Raw genomic sequence first — 21104 nt, forward strand, 5'->3', positions numbered from 1 at the left:
TTTTGGCTTATCTATCATACAATTTCATTTTCAAATGTGCTATGGCGTTACTGCATGCAAGAATTGTGACTCTTTCTTTGCTATGTTTGTGGCCTGCAGCTGCCTTTTTGGCCTTTGATGCTAATGTTTCTTCCGGTAACATTTTGTAATTTAGACCAGTCCCATCACAGTTAAAAATTTGATTGCTTGTTAAGTTTTCCTTGTCCAATAACTTGTGAAGTTTATGCTAAACAATTGAACAGCTTCAGAATATGCTGAAAGCTTTGCACCACAGACAATAAGTTGCCAAATTCCATATCTTTTCTTCCACCTATCGAGCCAGCCCACACTAGCTGTGAAAAAAGGTTCACCTTCATTTAGTTCATTACGAAACTTTAAGGCTCTTTCCTGCAAAATAGGTCCCGACATGGGTACAGCTTTATCTCTATTTTAAGTAAACCGTAGGAACAAAACTTCACTTACTTTTTCATAATCACATTTTTTCATGGTTTTCTGATCTTCCAAAACGGCCGAGGTTGCTCGCTGAGAACACTAAATTTCATTGCGGTTCCTTTTCCAGTCTCCAACTGTTGTTTTCGTGACATTATAATCTTGCGCCACTTTTAATAAAGTTCCACCATTGCTATTCTTTTTAAAGCTTTAAGTTTTTGTTCCATTGAAATGACCACCTTTTTCCGTTTTGAAGCCCATCACCACAAATTTTTACAATAAACAAAGTGCAACACATCCACTCCACTACCGATCTAAGATAGCACTCAGGAGTGAGGAGTAGCAGACGGCAACGATGAACTGAGTATGAACAAACAACACGTTAGCCACTGGCCTGTCATTGGCTGGGGCATGACCGGCACGGTGAAAGGGTCGGATAACATAGGTCAGATAACTGAAGATTGGATAATCGAGACTCTACTATAAATGGCCGCTACAAGAATAGCAGTTTCTTTCGCATAATCTGTTATCTTACATTTTACTAATCTACTCCAGATGGCTTTCCACTGCTAAGCAGTCACACTTAAGTTTCTGTTCCATGATCTCTCGTGTCAATATGTCATTCCAGCATTGGTGCAGTAATTGAAATGAGACCGTACTGCAATCTTCCAAGGTGAAAGCGTTCGGAAGACTGAATTTAGTATTTTGACCTTCTTCCATCTCCTTCCATTCCAGTGACTAAATGGTCACTGAGTACTGAATAGATAATGTTCAGCTCCTGACTGACTTTACATACTCTCTCTGTGTGTGTGTGTGTGTGTGTGTGTGTGTGTGTGTGTGTGTGTGTGTGTGTGTGTGTGTCGGATGGCTAAATAGCAGTCTTTCAAAAAGTCTGGCCTCTGCTTAACAATTAATCTATGTGGTCAGTAGCAATCTGTCATTATACGTATTAACAAAGAATTGATTTCAGCAAAATTTGAGGCTTTAATGAAACAAATCTGTTACACATGTATCAAAGTATTTTCCATCACTGGCCAGTACTTCCTCCCATCTTTTGTGCAGTGTACGAATGCTGCCTAACAAAGTTGCTCATCTTTTGAAGCGATCCATGAATCGATCCATTTTGTGACTTCTTAATGAGATTGGAAGTGTTGGTAAGCCAGGTCGTGCACCATTGATCTAAACAGGTGATAGTCAGAGGGAGCAATGGCTGGAGAATACGGCGGGTGGGGTAGGACTTTCCATTTTAACATTTCCAAATACATTTTGACCTCTTTTTGCAACGTGGGGTCGAGTGTTGTCATGCTGAAAAATCAATTTATCATGCCTCTCGCTGTATTGCAGCCGTTTGTCTTTTAATGCTCTGCTCAGACGCTTTAATTGCGTTCGATGACAAACACCTTTGATTGTTTCACGTGGTTTTAACACTTCATAGCACACGATGCTGAGCTGGTCCCACCAAATACAGAGCATGATCTTGGAGCCATGAATATTCGGTTTGGCTATAGACGTGGGAGCATCATCGGGATATCCCCATGATTTTTTGCATTTATGGTTATCATAATGAACCTATTTTTCGTCCCCGGTCACAGTGCGATGCAGAAATCCCTTCCGTTTTTGCCTCTGAAGCAACTGTTCACAAACACGCAAATGCTGTTTAATGTCTCTTGGTTTCAGCTCACACAGGACCCAAGTTCCTTCTTTCAGAATCCTACCCATAGCCTCGAGACGTTTTGAAATGGCTTGCTGTGTCACTCCCACTAATCGTGTCAATTCTTCTAGAGTTTGACGTGAGTCTTCACTCAGCAATGTCTCGAATTCTGCATCTACGAAAACATTCTCTTCCACCGCTATGCCGGTCTAAGATGTTAAAAATCACCGTTCTTGAAGCGTTGGAACCACTTCAGACACGTTCTTTCACTAATAGTGTCCTTACCATTTGTACTTGATAGCATTCAATGAGACTTGGCCACTGTTTTCTTCATGTTGAAACAAAACAGTAACATCTCCCGCAAATGACAAGAATTAGGCTTGTAAACAGACATTTTCAATCAAGAACAACTTCATGATGCAGACGCAAATCGACTTGTGTTGGAATGATGTTATGTTGACCGAGGTCCGAGCCAACTGCCTGACGTCTGTTTCTTTTGACTGCTACTTACAGTTGTCGCCACCTAGTGGCAAATGGCAGAAGCAAATTTTACACCTTGTAGTTTAAGTACATTAGCCATTCATCTGTGGGCCATTCAAAAGCCAGGCAATCCCTGGCAGACAAAGACTACCACCTGTGTGAAAATTTGAGGCATCCACTGCCGCCTCCACTCACACATATTGTACCATTGAAGAACCTGAAACAAGTAATTACCACATATTAGTAAACCAACTGCTCTGATTCTGTTGAACTCTGTGAAGACTTGATTTTATATGATTGAGGACTCCTATAATAGCATTTGTTGTTTGTGCCATGTGGGCTTTCCTACACATTTCACTGTTTGCAAATTTCTCCCGTCACTTTTTCAGTTCTTCAATAGGCTTCTTTCATTCTTTGTTTCTTCCTCTTCATCTTCCTTTTTTCCCTTGGCTTTGCAGATATTTGTATGAACTGTTATTATATTATGAAGATCAAATGTTCTGATTTCTTGCTTTCAGCACCATAAACAGCTCCTTGAAATGTAAAACTTCCGGTTCGGTGCCAAGTGTGTCATCTGTAGAAGATATGTTACGCTCCAGGGGTTGTCCACCTGCAGCTCTGAAGTTTCTTTCATCGCAAGTTTTGGAGTGGCATCTAGTTCCCGAGTCGATGTATACAGAGAAACCATCACCACCTTCTCTTGTTTATGGAGCAGTGCATTTGGCAAGACTATTTGGTAAGTTATAATTGGCAAAGGTTCAGAATGAAGGTATGTCATTATATTAATCGTTTGACAGATTATATAAAGTGAATTATTTTCCAGTGAAATTACCAGGCCTCCTCCATAACACAGACATGCAGGCAAGAAAACTTAAGCTTGTGTTGAGACACTTGCAGCTAATTCTAAAGTAAGTACTGTAATTCTTTTTTCTTTATTAATTGCATCTTGAGACATTATAGCATCAGACTCCCAAGTGGCAATGAAAAAGCTACAGTTATCGGTCTGTAAAGAAATAATAAAATGCAATATTTAAGCCTGTTAGTATAATTTTCACTGTAATTTTTTAAACCGCAGCTGTTGATTTCCTTTAGTTTAACTGTAGCCTGATTAAAATTACTTGCGGATTGACACTTAAAACACGGGAGCAGGTTTCCTCCAATCAGAACACTCAACATGATGACGAAACCGTTTGCTGTTGTCAAACTGCCACAACAATTGGCTAGTTCATCTAAACTTCCTTGACCGGCTTTCTTTCTTGATGTGCTTGGAATTTTGGACCCCAATTCCAGGGCCTGCCCCTTTTACTTGGGATTTCATCAGATGTGGTAACACACCCACAAAATGCTAACGAAAAATGCACCTTAGTGGATCCTTCCACACAAGACGCAATTCAGTGTCACATATGTCACTCAGTTGACGAAGTCTTCAACTCAAAGGAATTATCCAACTGGGACAGAAATAGGTAGATATGGTGTACATGTACAGAGAACCAGATGATGACAATGTCGGGAAAAAATGGATCATTTATTGAAGAAAAACAGCTTCACAAATCGATCAAGTCTGTAATGCGTTAAGTCACCTCTAGCCCTTTTGCAAGCAGTCACTTCGTATGGCATTGATTGTTGGATCATCCAAATCTTGAACTGGTTGGAGGGCGCATCCCATAATGTCCTTAATGTTCTCAGCTTGGGATAGATCTGGTGATCTTCCTGGCCAAAGTAGGGCTGAAGCTCTAAGACCTGCTGTAGAAACTCCCACCCTGTATGGGTGGGCATTAGCTTGCTGAAATATAAGCCCAGGTGACTTGCCATGGAGGGCAACAAAACACAGCATAGATTTTCATTGACGGGGTCCTACTATGAAAATAAATGGCATCCCAGGGCCATCACTCCTGCCTGTTGGGCCATATGGTGGGCAACAGTCTGTTGGTATCCCACCACAGTCAGGGGCATCTCCAGACGTGTCTTTGGCCTGGAATCTCTTTGACTGGAGTAAAATTGTCTTCGGTGATGAGCCCCACTTGAAATTTAACCCCAGTGACCAATGAAGACGTGTCTAGAGACTCCCCAGACATTGCTGGAATACCAGGTGACTGAGCAACTTACGTGTCCCTTGACATATGGCACAAAGTTAAAACACTTTGATAGGCAAAGCATTTCTGGAAAGCGCTCTCCCCCCTCTCTCCCCCCCTCTCTCCCCCCCTCTCTCCCCCCTCTCTCCCCCCTCTCTCCCCCCTCTCTCCCCCCTCTCTCCCCCCTCTCTCCCCCCTCTCTCCCCCCTCTCTCCCCCCTCTCTCCCCCCTCTCTCCCCCCTCTCTCCCCCCTCTCTCCCCCCTCTCTCCCCCCTCTCTCCCCCCTCTCTCCCCCCTCTCTCCCCCCTCTCTCCCCCCTCTCTCCCCCCTCTCTCCCCCCTCTCTCCCCCCTCTCTCCCCCCTCTCTCCCCCCTCTCTCCCCCCTCTCTCCCCCCTCTCTCCCCCCTCTCTCCCCCCTCTCTCCCCCCTCTCTCCCCCCTCTCTCCCCCCTCTCTCCCCCCTCTCTCCCCCCTCTCTCCCCCCTCTCTCCCCCCTCTCTCCCCCCTCTCTCCCCCCTCTCTCCCCCCTCTCTCCCCCCTCTCTCCCCCCTCTCTCCCCCTCTCTCCCCCCTCTCTCCCCCCTCTCTCCCCCCTCTCTCCCCCCTCTCTCCCCCCTCTCTCCCCCCTCTCTCCCCCCTCTCTCCCCCCCTCTCTCCCCCCCTCTCCCCCCTCTCTCCCCCCTCTCTCCCCCCTCTCTCCCCCCTCTCTCCCCCCCTCTCTCCCCCCCTCTCTCTCCCCTCTCTCTCCCCTCTCTCTCCCCTCTCTCTCCCCTCTCTCTCCCCTCTCTCTCCCCTCCCTCCCCCCTCTCTCTCCCTCTCTCCCCCTCCCTCCCCCTCTCTCTCCCTCCCCCCCTCTCTCTCCCTCCCCCCCTCTCTCTCCCGCCCCCTCTCTCTCCCGCCCCCTCTCTCTCCCCGCCCCCTCTCTCTCCCGCCCCGTCTGTCTCCCCCGTCTCTCTCCCCCGTCTCTCTCCCCCCTCTCTCTCCCCCCTCTCTCTCCCCCCTCTCTCTCCCCCCTCTCTCTCCCCCCTCTCTCTCCCCTCTCTCTCTCCCCCCTCTCTCTCCCCTCTCTCTCCCCCCCCCCACTAGATGGATTTAATTAACTTACCTCAGTAGACATCAGTTGTCAGCTGGTTTGGATAGTTTCCAGGCAGTCTTGGAAGTTTGTGACGACTTCAACTCCTACTGAATTTGTTTAATGCCAGTGAAAAACTGGAATTTTGTATAATGATGAATCAGCTTGGGAACAATGTCCATCACATGATCTTTGCAGCATCCAGTGTTAAATATTTAAACAGTTATGTAATCCAATCTATTGAGGCAGTCGCAAAAAAAATGTCACTCCATAAACTGTCCTCACGGAGTTTTACCGCGACTATATTTTCCACCTGCAGAAGAACATTGAAGACGCCTTTTGATGGATATGTGAGCAGTGTTTTTTCTGTAGAAGATCCGTAATCTTTAATAGATGTAAGTAAAGAGAACGGGATGTCAGACAAATATCCACTTAGAAGCACAAACACTTGCGGCATTTTACGGCTTTTCTTGCTTGATGCACCACATAACGTACCAGATGATAAACTAAACATTCCTTGCCTGTGGTTAAGACTCTCAGGAATATGTTGTGGATTGGGATGAGCCTCTGTGAAGTTGTGTGGAACAGTGTTTTTTTAATTATGTCTTCCGTTTCCAGAACTCCGTCTCTGTTCTTTTGCGGCGAATGTCTGGCAAACATCCACATTTGGCATACATATGATGTCAATGAAAATTAACATTTATGTTCGCAGTTTTTGCCAGAAGAAGATAGGGCTAGTTTTATATGAATGCAAACACACTGTAACATGTGTAAGCTCAAGAAGTCTATTAATGACGGGTGATCATTGCAACTCGGAGACCTTACGATACTGAAATGATATTCAAGTGGGTCCTGATTAAATTTTGCAGTCAAGATATAGTTGAAATCTTTGTCCCACAAATATTCAGATATCTCCAATGTACTTTCAGTGGTTACTCTTAGAGACTGGAGTTCTTTTGGAAGCAAAGCTGTTTTTTTATGTTCATTAATGTTTTGTGAGCCTAGAATTTCTGTACAATGCATCCTTAGGAAACGAAGAATTAAGTGCGTCCACTATGTTGTTCCTACATCAAGTGAATGATTCCATTGATTCACTGCCTTCGGATCCTGTTGCTTTAATTTTCCTGAAGAATTTTATGCTGTTGGCTACTGAGTTACTGAATAACTGCATGGCTGATCTTAACATTCATTCTTTCAAATGACATCGGTTTCAAGTGGGTGGAAGTTAACTTGTGGCAAACTTTTAATATGGAAAATCCTGGGAAATTATCTTCTTGATAGACTCTGCAATAAAAATTATAGTTGACAATCTCAGCATTAAAAATTACTTCAGTTTTATAACAGACAGTATTTGTTACACACTTTGTGTGATCAGCATCTGAAAATGATCAAACCCTTCTGGTTTTGTCAACAGGGTTTTATGTAGAGCAAGTTACTTCTTTTTCCTCCCACTAATTCCAAGACATTGCCAGACATTTTTATTCGGTTGACTGAAATCACAAGTATGCAATAATTCTTGTTCCAGCTGGATAATCACTTGAATTAATATCTGAAAGATGATGTCGCCTGGAGTTGCGTTGCGTTGCGACTTGCATACACAGCAACAGGTTGGATCCAGTTATGCAACGGAGGAGCAAACATGAACATGAGAGCATGATTGGCAAGTTTATTCTTACAGTTGTCTGGAGTATAATCTTCTAAATCGACGAAACCATTAACTTTCTGGGAATTATTAAATTGCAGTTATTTTTGGAGCTTAATTTCATCAAAAATCAGCACATCTAAGTGTTTGGTTTTCATCTTGTTCTTCCTGAAAATAATTCTTAATGGCTTCCACAGCATGTATATTGATTCCATATGAACATTTGAGACCCTTTACTAAATTTTGAAGATTGTCTGTATCCATTGGGCGACTTAATTTTTAAGAGCACACTGTCCAAAAGAAACTTGTCTTCATACTGCATTCCCTTAGTGCTTTTTAATTGGCCTTTCTTTATCATAGTGTCTACTATCATTTTCTGTTTCTTACTCAGTTTGGAATGATCTAGGAAATTTGATTGAGCTGTCTTATGATTTTTGTCTGACAGCTGCTTTCGCAGTAGATGGATTTCTGCATTCCCTGTTCTTAGTTTATTACATAACTACACTGCTTCTGGTACCTTCTGTACATTTTCCTCGACAGATGAAACGCTGGGAAACATTGGAACTTATTGTTGAACGTTTTCTTTACAGCAGCTACTCCTTTGCGAGTGTTTTACTGGCAGTGGTTTTCTTTCGTGTAATATTGTTGATAGATATTTCGGTACATTTTGAAATAAATGAAGAACTGCCCCTGATTTTAGAGACCACCTTTGTCTTGGAATTTTAACTTGTTTACCCTCGATGATAAACAGTTCAGCTTTTATAAGAAGCTCCCCACAGAAATGTGAATCACACATGAAACAGTTGTGAGTTCGAATTCTATCTTTCCGAGGAATTGCTCTGACCCATTTTGCAAATTCTACTTCATCTTTTGGAGACTTAAAGAAATGTTTACCTTTACTTTCTCGGTAGCCAGATCTGCACGCTGGAACGAAACAAGTCGGCATTTTTTATCCCTAAACACCACTTATTCACCACAGACTTCAACTCTTCAACATTCACTCACACCATAAATATACTCACAAAATAAGCATAGGCAGTAGGGACACACACCTTCGGATAAAGCAAAACCGTGCGAACTTGAGTCTCAAGAGACAGTGCTCCTCATAGTTCGACGGCATGCCACCTGTCCTATGCTGCCTGTGTTAACAGGTGGGGAGTCAGTACTCTTCCTCTTTTACTCGCTATGCTCAGAAGAGTGTTCCAGAAGCCATACTGTTGTAATTGTGGATGTGTGGGTGTCGCATTGTCCTGCTGGCATTGTCAAAGTCTGTCAGAATGCACAATGGACATGAGGGATGCAGGTGATCAGACAGGATACTTATGCACTTGTCTCCGGTTAATCATGTAATAGAGGGGGTAGGGGGGCGGTGGCATATCACTCAAACTGCATATGCCACACCATTACAGGGCCTCCACCAGCTTGAACAGTACCCTGCTTACATGCAGGGTCCTTGGATTCATGAAGTTGTTTCCATACATGTACTACACGTCCATTCACTCAATACAATTTGAAACGAGACCTGTCCAGCCAGGCAACAGTTTTTCAGTCATCAACAGTCCAATTTTGGTGTTGGTGGGTCCAGGCGAGGCACTCTATCCAAATCCGCAGTGTATCGGGCTTATATGGACATCTGATTAGATGCTTTCATTTACACTTTGAATATCTTCATTTTATGTGAAATAAAGGGTTGTTTTTGTAGAGATTTCTCTGCCATTATGCTTGTAAATTAGGTTTTCGACACACAATACTCATTTTCGACACTTCCAGAATCTAGTTCGATAAAAATTAGAACCAACTTCTCAGTGTTGCTGCAGCTGCATATCTGATTTGCCAGTTAAGTGGGTTATTGTCATGTCAAACCATTTTTCTTACATTCCAAAGAACAGTTAAGTATGGTATTACTGTGGGCTGACAGTACTATTTTGTGCTGGTGAATTATCAATGAACTGTTTTTGTGTTAAAATGATTTTCACTGTACCTTGGGGCGCAATAAAACTGCCAGCATCTCTACACAGGGTGTATACGACCCAGGACAACCGGGAAAAACCCAGGAATTTTGTAGAATTACTGGAATTTTCATTGTTTATGTTTCCATTTAAATTTTTGTGATTTTTGATTTTTAAAAACCAGTACTGTAACTAAAGGTATTATTGTATCCCAGAATACTACAGCAACAAAAATGAAAGAGAAAAAAAAAGATAAAACTTAAATTGCAAAGGAAATACGCCATATACAACAACAAACACAGTGCTTATACAAGTGTCTGCTAACAAGAAAGTGTGCCAAAGGCTTTAGAAAGACTATGCAGTGCTTCACAACAAAAAACCACCTCCAGCGTAATGTCACAACTGTTTACATTAAGCCTTTTACACGACGACATTTAGTAGCGCCACTCGTTGTGTGGAAGGAGTTGTACGCAAATGGTTTCATATTTGGCTGTAGACATGGTAAAACCAGTATACGCTTAAGTTTCTTCGTTTTGTGGGTTCCTGAATCGTGTCTAAAATGAAAGTTTTGGCAGCTGCACGTCACATGAGTTGTGACGGAGTTAAAGCTTGTTGTGTGGAATCGCTGCATAATAATAAAAAAATAGGAAATGTCTTTAGATTCGTGACCTGTTGAAGGAAACGCGGCAATCGGTTGCTCAGCATACTTGCTGAAGTAATTTGTAATGGAAGACCCAAGAAGTTCTTTCAATTATCTTAGAATGTCACTAGAACTGTTCACGGCTCTTCTAGAGTTCATTATGCGATAAGGAATAATGGTACTGTAATGCATGAAGCACTGTCACCGGAACTGAAATTATACATCACATTGCATGCATTACAATCAAGAACACTCGGCGTGCTATATGACGCTTTGTCATTAACACAAATAAGTATTTACATTAACAGTAATAATTATTAACATTAACAGCAGTAATTATTCCAAGGGGATCGCATTAAGCAGAGAATGGTTTGCAAACTAATCTTTTGAAGATAGATCTGTACAGTGGCAATATTTCAAAATTCAAACATGTGTGAATGGATAGCACTGCTGCGACGTTTTAAATAGGTGAATATTGAATAAAGACTGCAGCTTCTTGATTTTTGCAGCCTTCCCTCCTCTCAGCAATATTCCTTAGAAAAAGTCTGCCAACTCGAACGATGGGATTTCTCGTCTTGTAGACGAGAGCATTACCACAGCTAAAATTACATTTGCTTGTATTTTTCTTAATTGAGTTGTATATGTGCTAATAATTCATTAAATTTTGCCCTGCAGCTCAGATATTGTCAAACTATCTGTTCTGATGGCACATGACGGTCTCGGGAGCAACAATATATTACTTATTTTTGTAAGCAGCATCACTGAAATCCCACAAACACCTACACAAAGCATAGATACCCAAAAAGTCAACATTATTCTCCATTTGTCACTGCATATTTCAGTTTTACACTCTACGCACACACACAACCTCAAAACTCTTGCAACTAGTGTCACCAAAGTTGGAACACGCGAAAAGTGTTAAGTTTCACCGACGATTTGCGCAAACCCGTGGCGCACACGCACAGTGGTCGGTAGCGCAGTTGCCTGCGACCTAGTGTTGTAATGTAAACTAGGCTAAATTCATTTGAGCACTTGCGGGTGGGCTCTTGCGCATTCGCTGTTGAGTCGCGTATGAATAGTATGTTCTCCTGCATCTGGCTACAGATGTGTGGCTGGGCACCACTATCTAGTATTGTCCCAGTTCGGAAATATCGTAGATCCGGGGCTGATGTACAGAGCAGTCTGAGTTGTAGTGGGGAGGTGGGTAGTCTCCATGTCACCTGTTTTTAGTGATTTTGCTGTTCCCTCATTCATCACTCTCACAGCAAATGAAAACAAAACGGATTTCTGTGGCCGGAAGCTATCAAATGAATTCAGATACATTCCCATAATTATGGAAGGCTAAAATATGTTGTTAGTTTCAGATTTTATTTCCACTTTTCTGACAGTCAAGCATTAGTCACCTTGCACAACTATGAAGTTATTTTTGTTGGTTTGCTAAAGAGATTTGACTTTTATCAATCTTTTCAGCTGAGGCAGTCAATTTACTTGAAACGAAGTGTTTAATTTCACACTATTGGATAGTTTAAACTGTTCTCTGCATTTAAAGTGCACATTTTCCATCTTCTAGCATGTATGGCATTATATCATAATAAAGAACCAAACATGAGATATTACAGTACTGGTACTCCAAATTTACATCCGAATCTGTGCTTCAAGTCGAATTATGCATTTTAGTATGGTTCATGAAATTTCAATGTTTTTAAAGTATCCTCTGAGGTCTTGTTCAAAGGACATAATGTAAGATATTTTAATGTTTTACACGTACGAACATACGGACTTCCTGCATCATCGTAGCTGCGCAAGTGCGGTGACACCTGTTATCTGGCACTCTCTGGCAACTGCTGGAAGAAATCTGTTCCTGACAGCTCGTGGGAGAATATTGTGAATGGTGGTTTGAAGAGCATTACTTTCAAAGTAAATATCCTTTTCCTCAAGATGAAATATGTGCGAGAATTTATGATGAATTTCTTAAATTGCAGAGCGTTTAACTCGCATTTAAAAGTCAACTCTTTCAGGACGACCATTTAGAAGAATTTCGAGCGCAGATGATCAGACATTTGCGTTGTTATTAAGAATTTTACTGGCACATTTGTGTGATGTATCTTAAAGTGTAACATGCGCAAGAAAGATCAACATTGTGTGGAAGCTCAGCTTCTCTTGCAGCTTATTAATCAGAGACCAATATTATGTGTGGGAGCTTTGCTGCTCTTGTAGCAACATTATGTATATTAATTTAAACCATTAACTTCTTTCATTTGTGTGTTTGTGTTACTCAAGAGTGATTTTGCTATTGGTTGACTTCATCACGTATCCTATGCTGTCATCAGCTGGCGAGATCAAATGACATGCGCTATGACTGGCGTACAAAAGCACATCACAAACTTGATTTCAATGCTTCGGAAAGTAGCAAGTGGTGTTTGGTGGAATTCGAATTTATTCCTCCGTAACACGAAAATATGCAATGTACATGTTGCTACACATCAAAGATCTTTCCAAAACAGGTTTTTTCTCCCGAGTTTCACTTACTAAAGTGCCGCAAAATTCTATGTTGGTGTATAAAACCATAAACATTTAAATGTATTCCTACACTCATTGTCTTTGATACTGGTGTTCCTGTGAAGAAAGAGAAACATGTCAACATTGTGCAGGTGACACAGTCATGCAGTTAGAATGAGACCTGCAGTGCTAAAATTTCTCTCTGTTGCAGAGCTTAATGTGATTGTATATACAAAATTTTTCTGGGGATGTTCTGGAGATGGGAAAATTTTTCCCATTTTCTTCCCAATAAGAAGCCATATTTTTGACCGGTGTAAAATTCTGGTTAAGTACCTCTTTAACTCATCTGTAGGTGTCAGATTGTCAACTTCATCTACCCACAAAGCAAGCTTTGGTACTTCTTTTGGTGATGATACTTGATGATGATCTGTTGCGTAAATAGTTTCTTCCGTTTTTCACTTACCTCTTCCTCTGTAAGGTTTTTGCCTGTTGGTCTAGGAGGAGGAGGAGGAGGAGGAGGAGGAGGGGGGGGGGGAGGAGGGGGGCGGAAGACTTTTAATATACCAAATGTAAAAGTACCACTAAAAACAAAAACAAATGTTCCATTCTTAAAAATATTTAAATTATTTTCCAGCATTTAGGACATAGCCAGCGTCACTCTCATATTCTACCTGGACAAGCTGACACACAGTTCACTTGTATTTCGCTATTATTTAGGCGAGAATATACCTGAGGTGACCATCATTCCTGCAACCGAATTTAGTTTTCTGTGGTAGACTGCAGTTGAGGAGCCCGTGTCCTTTTGTGACTGGTCACTCGAAATTATCTGTGTAGTAGGTAGTGGATTGTATGTGTTTACCTCTCCCATGACTTCACACCTCTGAGATAGACACCATTGTAAGGTAGTGAAATGATGCCCACACGAAAGTAGCTACCCCTGAATAACTAACTTTCGTCCATACAATTTTTCAGGTGGATTTGGAAAAGGTTTATATCGGAGACTTTTCTGTCTTGAGGTTGTTCATTTAAGTGTTTAAATAAGCATCATCAATTGTAACAGGGGCTGCAGTGTAGGTGATCTTTGTTTCTAGTTTTTTAGTCCCAGTGTTATATCAAGACTATGAGCAAGACAACTTTGTTTTAAATGTCACAAGCTCCTGCACCACAGTGAGAACAGAATGAGGCTGGAGACAACATGAGGACATGTACTGTAGATTAAATGCATTTCTTAGTGCTGTGTTCAGTCTGACAGGAAGTGGCAGTGATAATTTTGGCACCTTGATCAGTCATAAAAGGCTCAGCTTTGAGACTATTCTTGCGAATACCAAGAAAATTAAATCTTCTCAACAATTCCTTTCTAATTTTTTGCTTTTATGTAAATCAGGCCACCAACAAGACTAATGATCTGAGATTCGAATTAACAAAGTAAGAATCAGTTCATCAGGTAATAATTTCTACTTGTCCTACATGTTCACATATTTGTGATAACCAAGCATTCACCTCTGTTCACATAGTAAATTACCTTTTCATAATTTTATTGCTAAGGTTTTGAAGGAAAGACAGATGCCAGGCACAATCTGTCATCAGAATAATTTGATAAGGAATCTTGAAAATTTGTGCCGGACAGGGACTTTAAACACAGATCTCCCAAGTAATGCAAGCAGCTTCCTTAACCACCTTGGCCATCCAGACACACTGCCTGTCCTACCCAAATTCTCAAATTGTCACATGCATCCATTGTCCAGTCATGGCCCATGTCCAACACATGCACTTCTAACGCTTTTTACTTTTTCTGGGCAGTGTTGTGAGACAGTTGCTGGTGAGGTATAATAGCTTTTTCAGATGCTTCTCCATAAGTAGCTGCAATGTCGACTAAAGTCTGAGCCAGATCCAAAAGTCCTTCATCTCCAAGAGCTTCATAAAGTGCAAAGTCTCTTGCACACATGGCCACATGTTTGACACTAACCTTGTTGTGAGTAGATTTGGGTAGGAGTTTTGGTCAACACATGCCACTTGTTTGTTGACACACATGAATGGCATGAAACACGTGAAGTGCTAGATTGATCTTCAGTGTCCAGGTGAAGTTCATTACATTCCACACATCAAACAATTTACACTGTTGCTTCCACCATCTACTATAGACTTTAACATCCTCCAAATTGGATTTGAGATTTGGATTAGGCTGTTTGGTCCTGTACTCACCAGCCATAAGTTTTTTTGTTCTAGTTCCCGTTTTCTTTAAAAAGTTCCCTTTCTTTTCAAACCACTTGAAATTACCACACTCATCTCCTCTAGTAACAAAAATGCGGGTCTGTTACGTAAGATCAGTATTCTCTCATCACTTATTTTGACAGATAATAAGACATAGTACCCTTGCAAAACATTAAATACTGAAGGTGCCACAGTATTGTACAATTACAGCCATACTGATTACAAAAATTAAAGAAGTGTAAACAGTGTGTATGGAAATGGCTGAGGTGACCAGTGTCGCTAGAAAGGCAATAAAGTAGCCAGTGTGAGGAAAAACAGCAATGAACTAAGTAGCAGTATGCTACAAAATGCCTTTTTTTATAAGCACTTCTGCAAAGACTAGTAAAAAAATCTGTATAGTCCCATAGATTAAACTCTAAAGTGGAAATCGAAGATTTCTGATAAAAGATGTGTTGGAGGAGGTCCAGTGTGTGCTGTAATTATTTCCATTAGAAGAAAATTAGTTCCAATTATGACCACCATAGTTCCAGTTATGACCACCAAGTGTATATTTGGTGCTGCACAGAATCTTGAAGTCTCATGTGCTCATATTGAACACAGTCTGTAAGTGTGGTTAATAATAAAATAAATATTATGCCTTTCTTCCTTGTCTGCCCTTTTCTGTCTACATCCTGTTCTAACCCTTTATAAATGAAAACATTTCTGTGTTTTTTGCATTTACAGCAGTAGACTTGAACCTGGTGGCCAAAATTTGAAATATTTTTTAGCGGCATACATCAATTCTGCCTTAACTCATAAGAATAACTACCTAGTTCATATGACAATTACAGCCCACTCTGGATCTGTGTCAGTAGCTGCACTTTAATTATTAACCATCCGTTACGTTTGTGGGTAACTACAGAGGTCACGATATATTGATAATGAAGTCTCTGTGTGATTGTGATGTAGGCTGTGCACGAAATAGTAAGTGTATATAGGGTGATTCAAAAAGGACTGCATAATTTTTAATATTGACAGAAACTTATTCATTCGACGTAATTAATCGTAGTGTCTTCTCCCCAACCTTACCAGCTTATGTTCCAGAACTCGGGGCTAGAAGGAACTTTGCAATTGAATGAGTCACGCCTGACTTGGTGCAGCATGTTTGGCAAGAGATAGTCTTCAGATGGAATGTTCGTAACATAACCAATGAAAGCCATTTTTAACTGTTTGGATGTTCAGGTACATGGTAAAAGACAAACCCTTGATGTATTTTGCTATAAATTGATCCAAAACTGTGTCTGTAGAACAAGTGAGTGAATCAGTTATCAAAGTCCTTTTCGATAAGCCCATTGGAAAATAGCCTTTGAAAAAGATGACGAAAGTAGAGAAAAGAGAGTGAACGTGTTATTGTATGATTGGGGTACATGGAAGCAGTAAAAGCATTTTGTTATTGAATGAGGGGTGCAGATGCAGCTAGTGAAATTTAAAATAATTCTGTGCTGTAGTAGGAACATACGGGAACAACCAACCAATTAAGTTTGTCGATATTTTGACACAGTCGTTAATAAATATAATGTCCTCTGATGAATACAGACAAACACATTATGCAGACTCCCTCAGTTAGCAAATGAAACCAAAATAAAATCGTTGACACTGTCGCCAGTAACGAATTACTCCGTATATTTCACCGATGTAACACATTTACCTTTTCTTTTTTTAAACAAACAATTTTTTCAATTTATACAAATTGGACTTAATTTAAAAATAATCTGGGCCAACAGATGTGGCCAGATTACTTTTGTTTCACATTCCATGCAGTACTTCACATGCTGCATATCTTATTACATATTAACACTCCTTACATAGTGAGGTAAACCATTTTTTGCCATAATGCATACAGCATTGGAGAAAGAATTGTTATTTAAAGTTGTTTGCATACATCTGACAAGATCTCAAACTTTTGCGAGCAGAAGCAAATATTTGGCGAGTCCATGACAACACACACCAGCAGTGAGAAATTTCTCACATTAGGATTGTTTGCAATAGACTTACTCATATTGCAACTTTTCACACTAAAAAAATGATACTTAATTTCAGAAACCTTGGCATGCTAAAATTAACTTAATAATCTAGTAGATAATTATAATAATTAAATTAAGTCTTACAAAATGGCAGTGCCATGTAGATGATCCAGTTACAACCCTGAGCTACATGTGTTGACGGAAACATTCTTCCCGATGTAGCTCTAATTATACTGTGTGCGGCTATGCCCACAGCATGTAGTTCTGATGTCATTAGAGTATAACTTCATATATGAAATAGAGGTACATAAATTAATGAGAAAATGAAGCATGTTTTCCAGTTCTGGGAATAAAAACTAAAATTATTGCAAACAGCATTAAAATGATTGTATCGAGTGTATACGCCCCAGGACAACTAGGAAATACAGTAGAAACACAGAAATTTTTGCATCTGTCAAAAATTCAGGAAAAACCTGGGAAGTTTTTCAAATTATGTGAATTTTTCATCGTTTTAGTTATTCAGTTAAAATTTTTGTAAGGACTGATACTCTAACATAGAATTTTTTGCTGTAGCCCACTATTGCAGAATATTACTGAAGCAATAAAATATGAAACGGGGAATAACACCAAAATAAAACTTTAGTTGCAAATAAAATGCACTATTTACTATGGTGAAAAGCAGTGTACACAAAAGTGCCTGCTGACAGTAAAATGTCAAGAATTACGCAATACTTCGTAACAATAGACTGCTTTTGACGTGTCCTTTTTGTGGGCCTCATTTTGATTAGCATTGCTATTGGCTTTTGCACTACTTAATGATGATGATGCTATTGGCTGACGTCACCACATGTCATATGCACTGAATATTTGCTGTCTTTAGTGGTGAGGTCACATGGCAAGAGTTAAGATTGGCTGACAAAAGCGCATTGCAATCTTGATGTCAGTGCTTCGGAGGCTGTCGTGCCATAGCATATTTGCTGGAATTTCAGTTTATAGTTTTTTTATTATGTAAGTATTCATTGTTAAGTTGGTATGCATTGAGGATCTTTCCAGAAACATTTTTTTCCATGGTTCAGTTTCCTAAAGTGACAGGAAGTTCTGTGCTGGTGTATAAAACATTCATTATTCAATGAATTAATAAAGTGTACTGCTCTAAGGGAAAGTATGTCATTCAATGGGGAAAAACGTGCTTTCCCCAGGGGTACCGTTTTTTTTTTTTTTTACTATGAAAAGTATTTCTCACCTAGGAAAAGATTTTTCACCCAGGAAAAAAGTATTTTTAACCTGAAATAGGAGATAAGTCTGTGATATCCCCCCCCCCCCCCCCCCCCCCTTTCATATACACTTTGTTGTAGAGATGTGCAGTGCATGGCCTCTTCTGCGTTGTGTGGAGCAGCCCATCCTGCATGGTGACATCCTGGATTTGTTTAGCTAGAGATTGCTGAAACTTGGTGCAGAGCAGTGCAGTGCCCGCCCATCAGATGGTCTGCTTTGCAGTTACCTGTGTAGATACAGCTATTAAGTTACAGTATGTAACTTCATCAGATGCTCTTGAGCTCTGTTGATACTCCTATGATCAAAAGTTTGTGATTATTGACAGACTTCCCTGTGGATGTAGGCTGAATGATCTACCATTGTTCCAGGACAAGCCTCTCAGAAAGAACGCAGTATGTTGTATAATTATTAAAAAGTTAAATGACAGAATATGCCATGGGTTTGGAGGAATCAGCTTCTCTCACTATGTGTAATGATGGAAATTATTTTGAGTGTGAAAAACTTGGCTTGTGCTAAAGCCCATTGTTGAAATAGACAGATACATAACATGGATAGAGAAAGTTGTACCATCCACAAGCAAACAAGAAACGTCCAGTTAAATTGTTATGTTTTTGTGAAAGCGAACAGCAATCATTAGAGTGAGTGGCTGTAGGTAGTGGACTATCCCTCTAGCCCAATTAGTATACAGGAATAAATAACTGATAAGTGATGCACCTAAAAAAATTACACTTACTGCTATCATTTTTATGATACTCAGTAATAACTTGAAAATTTTAATTTTACAGGTACCTTGAACAAAATAAAAGCTGGTTCGGCGAAGAGTTCTACGAAAGTAGTTTGGCACAGAAAATGGAATGACCACACATGAGTGTTTCACATAAAGTTGGTACTTTGTTACACTAGTACAAAAATTATTCTGTAACTTTTAAAGGACAAAAACATTTACATTTTTATCAAACTAACACTGTTCAGCAAACGAGACAGCATGTCTAAGGTTCTTTGTATTATACTGCTAAGAAGTTTCATTTACTCAGAATTTTGATAAAAGCATGATACTTTTTGCCGTTACAGAGAACATTGCAACAAAGGATTTGTGGTGGAAACTTGCTAAGTTTTTCTATGTGGGCATTGTTAGTGTTTTTCAGTGTAGTGCTTCATATCTCAAGCCTGTGCAGTGCATGCTTTGTAAAACATAATTGTATTTATTTTATGTTTGATATTTTTCTTGTTCCTTGAGTGCAGAAAAGGAATGAAAAACACGGAATACCCTGGTGGTATGTACACTTGTGTTTTTATTCAGATTTATTTCAAAATTAGCCTCTTTTGAACCTGAGGTGGTTGTTTTTTGTATGCTTTCTATCTGTTATAAACATTAACTGAAATAAATTATGAAAACTGAGATGTAATACCCTTCATTACAGTGTGACAGATTACTGCTTAGTGTGTAGCTTTATGGCAAATTCAACACAAAGGTAAGATTTTGATAGATGTTCCTTTAACTGTAGAATCAGTTACTGGAGATTGCACAAAAAGTAAAACTGACAATTATACTGAGTGCGGTATATTATGCAGAATGCCTTTGGGATTTCCTCAGTGCGCTTTGGCATTAAAATCCAGCTTAGAATATTGGCTGTGCTGACACTGATAAGCAGGGTGAGCTACGGTTATTTTGCTTAATTACATAATTATCACTATCGTGCAAACCTGCAAGGAGAGTTAACCAAAAAACAAGGAACTTAAAAAAAACTAATTATGCTAAGAGACAAAGATGATGCTGTTACGTTGTATTGTTCATTGCTGTAGACCTATTTCAGCATGATCACCACCTTCAGGTTATAATGGGTGGTCTTGATATCCACATGACATTGACATCTCAGTATGCTATCACATTACACTAGAAGTTAGTACCTATGATATTGTTGGAGCTGTAATATGCGTTTAACCACCACTGACTCAACTGTTAGTACAGCTGGCATGTAACATCAGTATGAAATAATCTTTTGTAATTTGTCAACTTCGCAATGAACTGCTCCAGTGAAAGTTGAACACCTACCATAGCTCTGCCAACGTAAAAGGAGCAAACTTACATAGTAGGGTGACAGCAGTGAGACATCAGTGTCATACGGATATCAATACCAGCAGATATAACGTGAAGATGCTGTCTTGCCCAAATAGGCCTTGTGTAATAAACAATGCAGTTCAACACAGTAGTGCCATGGTCTCTCAGCTTAATGTGTAATGTTCTTACGATGTATACAATACAAGGGCAGGAGAGTAAAAGTAAAATATTTGATTTTAAACTGCTCTCAATTATACCTTTGTCCAATCAGTGAGTTCAGTTTACTTCACAAATGAATTAATACATTAAATATTTGACTTTAAGTGTGTATGAGATGTGTTCAAAAAATTCTGGAACTTTGTCCACAAAATTTTTCTATGCTTACCTTTTAGTTGTTGTGCATGGTCTCCTTCGAAATACTCTACTCCACAATTTATACACCACTCTCTATGCTGTTTCCAATTCTGGTAGAAGTCTTTGGCATGACTCTTGCTAGATCATTTGAAGCGATGTCTGCAAATTTTCTTTTACCTTGTTTATTGTTGCAAATCTTTGTCCGTTCAGCCAGGATTTCAGCTTCAGAAATATAAAAGTCCGAAGGGACCAGGTCTGGAGAGGAGGGAGGATGAGGCAGCACAGTGATTTTGTTGTTCGCGCAATAGTTACGCACCAACAGAGATGAATATGCGTTTGCATTATTGTGATGCAAGAGCTATAGATTGTATCACTGTATTTCAGGCCACTTTCTTCTCACATTTTCACGCAGATGTTGCAACACATCCCAATAGTATCATTGGTTAATAGTTTGTTCCTGTGGCACGAATTCATGTACTAATTCTTCAAAGTCAGAGAGGACTCGTGATTGAGGGTCATCTTTAACTTCTGTCTGACCATTTTTAAATCATGTGAATCATCCATAACACAGAGTATGGTTTACGCACACATCACCAAAGGCTTCTTACATCATTTGCTGTGTGTGTATGTGCAATGGTTTTATTTAGTTTCATGCAAAATGTAATGCAGAGGTGTTGCTCCTCTAACTGTGCCACAGTGACAGACAATAATGAAGCCTGCAGCAGTTACACATTAAAAAGAGGTATGTACAGGGATTCCAACCACATTTT

The 21104-nt window shown here is 40.0% G+C and overlaps 1 protein-coding gene across 2 annotated transcripts in view; it reads left to right on the forward strand.

Annotated features, from left to right (window-relative positions):
• The window catches only part of LOC126324245 (male-specific lethal 3 homolog), a 116563-nt gene extending 97243 nt beyond the window's left edge, over positions 1 to 19320 (forward strand). For both annotated transcript variants that reach the window (XM_049994944.1, XM_049994945.1), the window contains 3 exons: positions 3079 to 3296; positions 3384 to 3468; positions 18707 to 19320. In XM_049994944.1, coding sequence (XP_049850901.1) covers positions 3079 to 3296; positions 3384 to 3468; positions 18707 to 18779 — 376 coding nt within the window. In that variant the 3' untranslated portion in view covers positions 18780 to 19320. The remainder of the gene's footprint in view (positions 1 to 3078; positions 3297 to 3383; positions 3469 to 18706) is intronic.
• The last annotated feature ends 1784 nt before the right edge of the window (positions 19321 to 21104 follow it).

This window comes from Schistocerca gregaria, chromosome 2 (genome assembly GCF_023897955.1).
Source record: "Schistocerca gregaria isolate iqSchGreg1 chromosome 2, iqSchGreg1.2, whole genome shotgun sequence".
In the NCBI taxonomy this organism is placed as follows: domain Eukaryota; kingdom Metazoa; phylum Arthropoda; class Insecta; order Orthoptera; family Acrididae; genus Schistocerca; species Schistocerca gregaria.